The following is a 12,327-nucleotide window of genomic DNA, read 5'->3' as shown; positions in this document are numbered from 1 at the left end:
TTTGTTTCTCAGCGATCGGAGAGAGAGGGAAAGAGAGAGAGAGGGAGTGGGAGAGAGAGATGGAGAGAGAGATATGGAGAGAGAGATGAAGAGAGCAAGAGAGAGAGACAGAGAGAGAGAGGTGTGAATAGAGGGAGGTGTCAGTCTCACCATGAGGAGCACTCTGTGGAACAGGCCAGAAGTGGACGAGGAGGTCAGGTGGAGGCTGGCGATGTCCGCTCCGCTCCTCTCAGCGCCCAGTGTCACGCGTTTGGGGTCACCCCCAAACTGACCGATGTTCTTATGGACCCACTGCAGTGCTGCCATCTGGTCCAGGAGCCCATAGTTCCCAGGGAGGCTGTCTGATCCTTTACATAAGGACATGATATATTATACACTTTTAATGGCATCTCAAAAGCTAAAAAAGTTTAAAATATCCTGGACATAATCTCATAACTTTGCCCTTTTGTCTGCCATGTTTACAGTGCACTGCAAAAACTGCTTATCTAACAAAATCTAACCAAGTGTTATTAATCTATCAAGATAAAAAAAACTAGTTGGTATTGTTTTCAGTATAAAGAGACTTACCTAGCACTTTCTTGTGAAATCATTTGACTTAATTAAAAAAAAAAATTGACTTCTGATGACATCTCATCTTGAAAACAAGCAAGTTTGTCTGCCAGTGCATTAAGCAAATTTGTCCTAAAAACAAGCAAATTTGTCTGCCAGAGCGGTGAGAAAATTTGTCTTGATAAGACTCCTTAAAATAAGTTAAAGTCTTCTTAAATTAAGTCAAAATGATCTTTTGAGAGGGCGCTAGGTACGTTTTTTCATACTAAAAACAATACCAAATAGATTTTTTAATCTTAATATAGGATCAATAACACTTGGTTAGAATTAATTTTTTGCAGTATGTAAACACTGTATAGAACTCACACTGAAAATCACTTCCTTATCATAACATGCATTCAGTCCATGAGTTAATTTAAACAAGAAGATCCATATTCCGTATTCCCTCCCTGCCAATTGAAGCTTCTATTGGCTTCTTGGCTTCTGTTATGGACTATAAAGCAGTCAGGCGGACTCTACAGGCAGTGTGGCTGCCAAATACTTTTTCTCACAGAGCACTGATCTGGCTGCAGTGCAGTTGGAGAATTCCAGACAGCAAATTGTGCAGTTTTATAGTTAGTACACAGTGGGTCGTAAAGCATTTCATTGCCCTTGTGTCAAATCCATGATAGTGCCTCCAGCATTAAACAAATAACAAATGGTTTAAAAGGTTACAGTGAACAGGAAACTAACAATAATAATTGACTATTGCAAAACTGAAGTGGCTTTATTTGACTGGGTCAAATGTAAGTACCTGGGATGAGGAACCCAAAGGCTGACACCCTAAAACTGGCCGTGACTACAACAACGTTCCCGACTGTGGCCAGGTAAGAGCCATCTAAGAGCCCAGGTCCGTCTGTGGAGGTGGGGTTGTGGAAGAACACCAACACTGGAGCCTCTCTCTGTCAAAGCACATCACATCACAGCACAGCACATCCTCATTGGACTTTTAAGGCATGACTCTACAGTACGTACCCAAATTTGCTGCTGGGGTGGTATTAGGTTGACTTACCAGACCAGCTGGGACAAAAACATTCAGGTACAGGCAGTCCTCACTGGTGCCAGAGGTCACTCCAGGCTGGATACAACTGGGTCTGAGAAATAGCACAGATACACAAAAATAATACATTAATATATGCATGTTATGGGAGATATCAGAAAACTTGTTTGTGACATACACACACACACACACACACACACACACACACACACACAGACAAACACATATTACACACCTTGGGAAGGTTGCATTCCAGGACTCTGTCCAGTCAGCTGGCTGAGGTGGGCTGAATCGAAGTGCATTGATTGGTGGTTGGGCATATGGGATACCCAGGAACTGCAGGACATTCTTCCTGTCGACACCCACAGCTGTGACCACTGACTGTCCCAGGAGCTGCCCGTGGCCAGGGATCACCACGGTGGGCACACCCTGCCTCAGGGCTGACACACACACACACACACACACACACACACACACACACACACACACACACACACACACACACACACACACACACACACCACACACACACACACACACACACACACACACACACACACACACACACACATAAAATGAGGTTTAACTCAGCTTTTATTACCAGCAAAGTGGCCTTTGTTGCTAAAAGTGTTCAGAATTCCTTAAGAATTACAGAGCTACTAAATCTGACAGCCAAGGAAAAAGTGGTCTAGGCAATGGATTTCCTAGGCGAAGTGAACCCTATGACACTCTCATGTGACGCTCTTAAAGGAGAAGAACATGAGACACAGGTAGGTGGTCTGTTTCACTTTTCCCTGACTTTGCCCCAACTGGTTACAAACAGAATGTAGAGAATGCACACCTGAGGGAGGTCTGCATGTGTGTGTGTGTGTGTGTGTGTGTCTGAGAGAGAAAGAGAGAGAGACCTGAGAGACCTCACCTGTTCTGAGGTACACCTGGGAAGCAGGCTCTCTGATGCGAAGTCGGCAGTCCTGAGCGTACTCAGTGGGAACACATGTGTGTGTGTCTGGATACAGAACACAGCGCGACGAAGAGTCCCTGTTCTCCAGTGACACCGCCACACACGACACACTCTCCTCACAAGCTGAGAAACACACCATGGACACACACACACACACACACACACACACACACACACACACACACACACACACACACACACACACACACACACACACACACACACACACACACACACAGTCTTCAGGGCCTCAAATCCGAATTGCTGATTAACACATACAGTATACTGCTGAAGAAACACATCTACATATTTACTTCAACACAAAACAACGACATGAATGTATTCAGTGCTAAACAGTACATACATGTATACTATACATAAGAGCCCATGTACGTATGTATACTGTACAAGCTGGGCCATTGGATTCTATTGCGCATATAAATGATCTCACCTGCTAGGCACCAGTCTCTCACCCTGTCAGCATCCCCAGCAATGTCTTTGCTGATATGCACAATATCAAACATGGAGAGAGACGGGTCAACCAGGACAGCTGAGGGGTCAAGGAGCTTCCAGTCCAGCATGGCCACTAGAACAGAGGGTCAACACTATGTAAGCATGACAGGGCACAACGGTATAGACACCTGGTCACCATAAAAGTGAAACTTTGGCTCTGCAAAACAAGTTCCAAAAATAGTCAGCAGAGGAGAGAAATGTATCGAAAAGCCTAGCATATAAATAACCTGTGAAAAACAGGCAATACTGACACTAAACATTCATTGCTTTACCAGTAACTGTTAACAAAGGCTAAACATTATGCAGAACTTCACTTCTGCATGAACTTTCTGGGCCTTGCAGTAGTCTTATGACCATACCCTACAGTATGTAACTTCGGGTTTTTTAGCGACTATCACAACAACAAGTTAATGTCATTGGACTGTGGTAGACTGGACCAAAGCAGCACTAAAGTCAGACACTGAACTGCGTCACGTGTTTTCACTTCCACTTACCATTCTTAGAGGGAGAGCGCAGGCCAAAGGCTGGACACAGACTTGGGCTTCTGGTCCACTGGTTCACTGAGGAAGAGAAACCACTCAGCCTCACAACAACCTCACACACTCAAGTCCACAAACAACTCGTACCCTAATGCACTCAATAATGCACAAACACTTTGAACAGAACTTCTAGAAGTTCTCTTGATAGGAGCAGAGAGATTCAACTTAGAGGCCTGTAAGTTATCTAGTCCGCCTCAGCGATGCTATAGTCATCTAGTCAACAACAGCAGGAAAGAGCGCTTGGAGAACACATGCAGACCTGACAATCACCTGGTTTTTCGTACCAGCCGAATGGGTACACCTGAGTCTCCACTTTGGAGGGACTGCAGTCCTGAACCCTCCAGCTGGTGCGGTCAGTCTCCCCGCACGTCTGAATGCCCAGGCTGTTCAGTGTCAGGCACAGCAAGTCCGAGCCTGATGATGATGATGACGCCGTGTCCTTCACATATCCAATTCCACGACAGCATGGGTCTTCATCACAGCGACGCTCACACTCAAAGAACCTATAGAAGAGTTTAAAAAATTGGTGAAATTTCACTAAAGAGGGTTCCTCAGTTCACCTTGGCATTCCCCATCCGCTGGTCTGAAAATTGAATAGCTTAAAAGCAACACCTTCAAAACAACAAAAAAAGATTTATGTGGTTTGTTCTGTTCCTTTACACATTTCAAGGAACAGAAGCACTATATCTTACCCTTCTGTGATGGGCTTGGCTGATAGGTTCACTCTACTGCGTACCGAATAGGACACCATCTTCTTAAAAGGCACTCGAGCATAGAAGCTCTCCACGCTTCCAGTCAGGTCAACTGTGAACAAACAAGACACATATAAGACCTAAGACTGAAAATGGGAAAACATGGGGTGCTGAAACTTCAGTAGACTCAGCTTGTAGTATATATTAGCAAAGATTCAAGATCTTTGGTTAGTACCATCTTTGTAGCACCATTGTGTTCCAATAATGACCATATTATAAGATTGCCTTAGGACAGGGGTGTCAAACTCATAATAGGCAGTGGGCCGGATTTGTTGGAATGAGATCTTGTGGGTGCCGTCATTGTCATGGTCATTATCATTTTTCTGCATGGGTATCAGAGTGTTGTGTGATGATATACTCCTTTACTATAGCCACATATGAGCAAACAAGTACAAACCATGTACTGCTGCCATATACTGCTCTTTCTCTCTGGAAATACCCTACCTTCCATGTCATGTTTTTTCCCGACATCTTCCTTTCTGAGGATGGTTCGTAGTGCTAGGTTTAATCAATTTATCATATCATAGAGATATTGCTTATTACACATTATTGAAGACAACTGGATATGAATATCTTATTGTTTCTAGGTTTCCCTTCCTAACCAGAACATCAAGGGGCTAAAGGAAACCTGCTGGCGGGCCGGATCTGGGCCGCATCTGGCCCCCGGGCCTTTTGTTTGATGCCACTGCCTTAGCATGACAATGAAAACACTGTAAACAAAGAAACTGTTTCTTTTTATTATGCACTATAAACTGGACTGAAGCGGCGACTGTAATTTCATATTGAATCTGCCAAGTCCACTCCACATTCAGCGACAGGCAAACCAGTGACCCCCACTGACTGGGAAGAGGAGCTGGATGTGGTCACTGGCTTGCCTCAGATGGGGCTGTTACGGTAAGTGTCACTGCTCAGGGCCTATCTGCCTCCGAGACTGGTCAGCCACCTCCTCTTCAGCAGGACCCCTATAATTACACCCCTGTCAGGCTGGGCAGTAAAACACAATGTGGTCTGCAAATGAGCACAGACATGTGTTTTTCCAGCAAGCAACTTCAAGGTGTTCATCTAGCGAGACATGCCTGGTGTTTCTTAAGGACACGAGGAGGAACTCTGACACCCCGAGGAGGAAATGAAGAGTTAAGGACCTGCATCCACACTCAAGACACGTCTGCCAGTAGTGATAACTAGAACTATAAGGAGACCTGGCAGATGGCTCTGGCATCCCAGGGTGTGAGGAACTATTTTTTCAATAAAGCCATTTAGATACAAGCCTGATCTGGTTTTCAGCCTTTCAAGTAGAAAATCAAGAGAACTCAAGGGAGATCGCAGAGAGGAGATTGGACACTGAGCCATAAAGCAGGTGGAGGTTTTCTAGTAAAGTCAGTCTACTGGGATCTAATTGGGAAAATGTGAACTAATTGGAGGTGGTCTTTTGAAGCCTGTTGGAGGACACAATGCTGCATCAGCAGTGAAAGTGCCCCACTGTTACCCATATCCCAGAATCCTGTTCAGCAGGAAAACTTTCCAGCCATTAAAACCAGCTGCAAAAGTATTCTCCCACAAGCAAGAGCTGTCATTAACATCCTTTTGTTGTGGACTCTTTAATAGCCAAATAAAGTATGCTAGCCACAAGACGACAAAACGTGTGTGAAGGTTCTTTGTTGTTTTTTTTTTAAACATTTCTTTCAGTGGAACCCAAATTGATATGTTACTGTGTTACATTTGTGTTAATAGGTGTTACATATTTAACAATAATATATTTGTGAAAATAGGTCAGATATAAAATGTTATGTATGACTAAAGCTAAAATGTTAAAACTTCGTTCTGATGAAAGACCTCTGTCTTTCATCAGAACGAAGACGTGACGCAGTTCAGTGTCTGACTGTCTCTGTACTAAATGTACTGAAGAAACAAACTATTGAAATATATACTGTATATATGTATATATATATATATATATATATATATATATGTATATATCTGTGTGTGTGACTCTGTAAAAAGATAAACAAAAGCAACAGTGAGTAATCTCAGTTTAGTGGATGTTACTAAATAAAGTCACTAAAGCCACCACCCAGTTTTCCCTCCTTTGAGTATCATCCAGCAAATCCATAAACACCACTGACAGAGAATGAGAAAGAAAGGACCAGACTATTGAGACATTCCAGCTCAAATGATACAGGTGATTAAGAGGTTTACACACCTCCTTTTGGAATCCTGTCAATTAAGGACATGCTTAACACATAATCTCATAGAAACTACTGCTATGCCATTACTGGTTAACCACAATCTAATCCCATGTGACACAGCATGTTCTACTTCAGTGTGGGAAATTAGCCCTTTTGGATTCTCCCCCTCACATGCAACCTGATCTACAACTTCTTTAATTCTGCTACAGGCAGTGGTGGACTTCACTGGCCAATGCGGTCAGTGCGATGCAGTTGTTTTTATTGCCATCTGGACCTGTGGAGACGTCCAGACCACAACTCACAGGCACTGATGATTCGCACAACAGCCAGAGTCTGGACGAAGTACAGCAGTCATAACAACCTGGACACAACCCCTCCTCTACCTTCATAAGTCTCTGTATGTGTGTGTGTGTGTGTGTGTGTGTCCGTGTGGGTGCGTTTGTGCATGTATGTGTGTGTATGACAGAGTTTGTGATGACTCATGCACACTTTGAGGAAAGAACAGTGTGTCAAGTGTTATCTTTAATGAATTGAAGTTCAAGTAAACGCGTCTGCCAAATGAATAATAAATGTAAGTATTTTAAGTGACAGAGGAAACAAAAACAGTAGACATGAGTGGGAGACCAAGGAGAGAGAGATGGATGGAGAGAAGAGGGAGAGGAAAAAAGAAAGAGGACCTGGCAGGACCTGCATACCAGTACAAGGACAGAGCAGTGCATCTGGTAATAGAGGGCTGGAGAGCCAAAGTAAATCTGCCCACTGCCTACTTCTCTTCATTATGATTCTATTCGCAAACACGTACATAGACGAGTCATTTTTCCAAACTGAAGTAAAAGGTTATGAACAAAGCCGTTCACACAGAACATCCTGTCCTTTATGAGCAGCCAAGACTCCTCATACTCCACTGGTTCTTGCCTGCTCCCGTTCCTCACCCCAATACACACACACACACACACACACACACACACACACACACACACACACACACACACACACACACACACACACACACACACACAACCAATAACACCAATGTGAAACAAAAACACGTCCGTCTTTACAAGAACGCACACACACAGACTCTCAGAGGTTTAGCTTGATCAGAATGCAAACAAAAACTTAGGCACCAGGATACTGGTGAATGTTTCCATATACAAACCAGTATTCAGTGCCAGACGTGAGCATGCCCACAGCCTACTACTGTACACTACTGCCTAGAAAGTCTACTTGTTTTGTTTTATTCACAAATAAGAGACACTTGGATTGTTGATTCATGTGTTTAAAATATGAACGGAATCTTACGTCATGGAGATTAGATCACTTGTACCTCTAACTTTTAAAGCAAATGTCCAACCACAAAACCAGCTAAACCAGCACTCAGCAGTCAATACTAACTCCAGGTGCCCAAAACAAGCCCTCCAAGCTACAAGGTACAATGAGGGACAGGCAGTGAACAAATAAAAACATAGAACTTGCTACTGTTTTTTAAATTTTTTATATATATATATCATATTTTCAAACTTGCAGACAGGATGGACAGAACAAGCCTCCCTTATCTGAATATATGAAAGGTGAAGAATGTGTCGAGAAGTTGTTAGGTAGAGAGTGATTTAGATGACTTTGTGATCTTGTGGTTCTGGTAGTGAGCATGTGCAGACCCAGGGCTCACCTCTCTTGCTGTGGGCCCTCTGAGGCTCTCTGGGCAGCTGAAGGCTGCAGGCCTGCCTGAGGGGTTTGTCGTAGGCCCCACACACACGCGTATCAGGGTACAGCTCACACAGGAAATACACAGAGCCTTCATCACGCAGATCAGAAATGTGGCACAGCTCCTCCTCCTCACAGCCTGTGAAACACACACACACACACACACACACACACACACACACACACACACACACACACACACGCATACGCACAGTATATAAGTAAAACACAGAAACTAAAAGAATGACTACTTTGATGTATACTTTTTTTAATGGCAGGTGGGGTTAGTCTCATACGTTTAAGGCACCAGAGTTGTGCCTGGTCCAGGGTGAACTGGTGCTTGAAGATCCAGTATTGCTGGCTGGGTAATGCCTTCTTAGGGTCCACTTCAACTTCACTTGGCTCCAAAGAACCAAATGACTGTAGAACTGCACCTGTGGTTGATATTCATAGTTATCAGGTACAAATGAGTACCAAACCAAACGGGGACTACTGGGAGTAAAGGTGCCAACAGGATGAATAATAAGAATTTTAGATTATTTTGAAACTATCCCATGTTACACTTGGAGCTTCAAAATAAACCGCCTCCTATTAAGTCACCAGTGGACCGAAGTGAGCGTACCAGATAAGAGGTCTCCAGTGGCTGTTTCAGACGGAGAGCTGGCACAGGCAGAGGTCTTGGACCGTGTGGTCATGTCCGTCTCTGAGGATACAACAGCTTTGTTTGCCATGATGTAACACAGTAGATCACAGGCACTGTGGGAACTGTCATGAGCTTAACTTGAATGACGAACTAAGATGATTTAATTACCATATAATGATATGTTTACATGACATAATTTCTTCCTCCACTAAACACATACGGGCAGACATAGTTGAAATTGACATAACCTCTCAAGCATGACCTAAATAAACTGTACCTCTCCAGATGTAGACTCGCTGGAAGCCAATGATGGAGGCCTGGTAGTCAGTTTTGTTTTTGCTTGATGCAGGCAATGCTGTGTCAGCTAGGAAGGACAACATAGTAATTCAGCACAACATTTCAATGACAATAAAATACTTTAATATGATAACTGAGACTGGAACAGTAATCTTGTGATATGCGCATGTCAATTGTATGTGCCTTTATAGTATAGTCAAATACCACCAGCGTGCTAGCCACTTATCACTCTTTATGTTTCAGCTGGTCATATCAAGAGAAAACCTAGATAGGAATCAAAAGGTGCTGACACACCATGTTTCATAACTATGGGCAGGTGCGCTTGCTCCTTTGTACAAAGCTATCTCAGCCTATTTTTATCAAACATATTAATCTAGACTTAATGACAGTATTATTAAAAGACCTACAGTGCAACCTTTCAGGAGTGGCTCGAGGTGGACTAAAATTAATCCAGCATGAGGCTCTGGGCTGTTTAAAGGACTTAATGTGCTGCTGTGGTGGTCCTTACTGATGTTGAAGACCTGGCCACCAAAGTTAAAGGTGAAGCGCTTGTTCTGTTTGTTGTACTGGACGCCAGCACCGCAGATCCTGCTGGACTGGCCAAGGCCGGCCACATCCCAGTCCGCCTCGCTGCACAGCAGCACGTCAGGGTGGCTCAGGAGACCGCACATCAGGGAGCCTGGACCAGACCACATGCACACACGTACACACACAGACACACACGTGTACACACACACACATAAACACACACACACACACACACACACACACAGACAGAGAGAGAGAGAGAGAGAGAGAGAGAGAGAGAGAGAGAGAGAAAGCACATGCCTGATCTTCAGTGGAATTTCATTAAAGCAGACAAAATCAACTGCCAGCAAATTGTCAAGCTTTTGCTTTTTTAAACTGTCCATCCCAACATGGAATGGAGGACATCACATACCACATCCAAAACTATGGTGAGGAGCTGGCATGTGTGTGTGTGTGTGTGTGTGTGCATGTGTGTAGGTGTGTGTGTCCAGGTGTATGTGTGTGTGTATGCGTGTGTTTGTGTGTGTGTGTGTGCAGGTGTGTGTGTGTGTGTGTGCAGGTGAGTGTGTGTGTGTGTGTGTGTGTGTGTGTGTGTGTGTGTGTGTGTGCGCATGTGTCCTCACCTCCATTAAGGATGTTCTGGTTGAGGATGAAGCCGTCACAGCAGGCCTCCTGACTGCAGATGTCCGCACAGAAGCGGTGGGCATCGGCCAGCTTTGCCCCACTGGCTGCAAACACGAGCGTGCGGTAGACCCCAGAACCCGCCTTACGGAAGGGCAGACGCTCAAAGGTCTTCTGCCTGACCGCAGCGGAGAACTCGTGACCTTTAATGGACAAAAAGCAAAGGGCCGATGGGTAAAGTGGGTGAAATAGAGAGAGAGAGTGTGGAGAAAATCAAAAGTGCATCCAGCTGCTTTTAGGATGCCAAAAATAACTTTTATTTCCCCCAACTTTTCTTTATGATACACTCCAGACAGACAGGCACTCAAGCCCTCTGAGAAACCACTCAGGGAAAGTCTGGTGGGTGGACACAAGGGACGTCAGCTCTTCGTCCATCCACTGGTCTTTTCTTTGCTTTTTTCGAGAGTGACTAATGCGCCAAATGATGTACCCCCATAGTACACCAGATCCCATGGAAACTTCTTTCAAGTACAAATGGGCATATTTTACAGAAAACAATGCAAATTCACAAATTGTTGATACTTAGATAGACAAACACTAAAAGCCTTCACAGTCATGATAAACTTCCACGATAAACAGAAGATGATTCATTATTTGTTTTGGGACTTTCCTGACTATGGGATGCTGACGTTAGCGAGCCTTCACTTCCGACCCACCTTTTTTCCTGAGCACAGTGAGGTCAGGCCTCTGTTCCACTCTCAGCTTCAGGGAGCAGCTCAGACTCTGGTACAGCTCTGCCACTGGATTACCCAGAAAGCCTTGGGTCTAGTGGATGGAGAGCACACTAAGTAGGTGTGGGATCATCATGTAAACGCACAAAAGTAAATCACTGCGCGGTGTTCAACAAGGTGTCTCTCAGGCCCCTTACTAAGAGGAGGATTATGTCTGTTTCCGCACAGAGTTTGCACTCCACTATCATGGGGTCTTCTCGGAAAATATGGACTCCACAGGAATGGGGCCAACCATCTCACTCTATAACTTCTTCAATTAATATGTCATAACTGTCCTCTTGTTAACTTCTGCCATAAACAACGTGCACTATTGTGTCAAGAATGGCTAAATTGTTTAGACAGCAAGATTGTGTTTTGCGTGTGTGAGAGGCTACTCAATATTGATCCTGAACAGCGTTGTGGTGGTGACGAGCGTGATAAAGAAACAGTGTCCAGTGGCATGGACTGGCCCAGCCGTACTTGCTCAGTCGTCCTGCACTCGGTGTTGGCGGGGTCGGTGCTGTAGAGGTCACAGTGAGTTCGGCCCTCTGCACTGTAGACGGCCACATGCTGGCAGGACTCGTCCTGAGAGCACTCTAGAGAAGGGACCAAATCAAAGAACAAATTTAGCCTCAAACAAACTTAAGTGTATTAATACATACACACACACACACACACACACACACACACACACAGCAAAAACACTGCAAATGTATTTCCAAACTAGTCCACCACACACACACACACACACACACACACACACACACACACACACACACACACACACACACACACACACACACACAGACTCACCTAGCGCACACTTCCTGAGCTGATTCTCCTGGGGCAGGGCCACAGTCTCAGAGCGGAGCACAATGGAATCTTGAGCACTGAAGACCAGCTGCGGTTCAGGCACTGCATCAAAGTTCTGCAGTGCTGTGGACACAGAGAGACCACTTTTACCATCGTCACTCGGTCAGCTTCCACAGTGACCACACGGGACAGGCTTATGGATGGGAATAACCGTATCACATGACTCAGCATGAGTGGACAGTGTGTCAGCAGAAACGTCTGAGTGCAACCCTGTCTGAGAGCTGCCTGAGAGCAACCCTTTTGAATATCAACTCAATTTCAAATGAAGACAGTTTGATAAAAGAGATTCATCAAAAGAAGCACTTGAAAACATTTACAGCATCATTCTTCTTCCTCTGTTAATAATAATAAT

The 12,327-nt window shown here is 44.5% G+C and overlaps 1 protein-coding gene across 1 annotated transcript in view; it reads right to left on the bottom strand.

Annotated features, from left to right (window-relative positions):
• Window positions 1-12,327, bottom strand: part of tg (thyroglobulin) — a 45,816-nt gene that overhangs the window by 20,115 nt on the left and 13,374 nt on the right. Inside the window, exons 23-40 of the mRNA XM_042085875.1 lie at window positions 11,916-12,038; window positions 11,583-11,698; window positions 11,049-11,157; window positions 10,335-10,535; window positions 9,692-9,862; window positions 9,164-9,250; window positions 8,866-8,946; window positions 8,540-8,677; window positions 8,209-8,382; window positions 4,294-4,405; window positions 3,872-4,104; window positions 3,557-3,622; window positions 3,001-3,135; window positions 2,508-2,672; window positions 1,824-2,028; window positions 1,601-1,682; window positions 1,343-1,490; window positions 151-347 (exon numbers count right to left, since the gene is read on the bottom strand). Of these exons, the coding sequence (XP_041941809.1) occupies window positions 151-347; window positions 1,343-1,490; window positions 1,601-1,682; window positions 1,824-2,028; window positions 2,508-2,672; window positions 3,001-3,135; window positions 3,557-3,622; window positions 3,872-4,104; window positions 4,294-4,405; window positions 8,209-8,382; window positions 8,540-8,677; window positions 8,866-8,946; window positions 9,164-9,250; window positions 9,692-9,862; window positions 10,335-10,535; window positions 11,049-11,157; window positions 11,583-11,698; window positions 11,916-12,038 (2,543 nt within the window). The remainder of the gene's footprint in view (window positions 1-150; window positions 348-1,342; window positions 1,491-1,600; window positions 1,683-1,823; window positions 2,029-2,507; window positions 2,673-3,000; window positions 3,136-3,556; window positions 3,623-3,871; window positions 4,105-4,293; window positions 4,406-8,208; window positions 8,383-8,539; window positions 8,678-8,865; window positions 8,947-9,163; window positions 9,251-9,691; window positions 9,863-10,334; window positions 10,536-11,048; window positions 11,158-11,582; window positions 11,699-11,915; window positions 12,039-12,327) is intronic.

This window comes from Alosa sapidissima, chromosome 3 (assembly GCF_018492685.1).
Source record: "Alosa sapidissima isolate fAloSap1 chromosome 3, fAloSap1.pri, whole genome shotgun sequence".
Taxonomy (NCBI): Eukaryota; Metazoa; Chordata; class Actinopteri; order Clupeiformes; family Clupeidae; genus Alosa; species Alosa sapidissima.
This window is presented reverse-complemented; position numbering and strand designations above follow the sequence as displayed.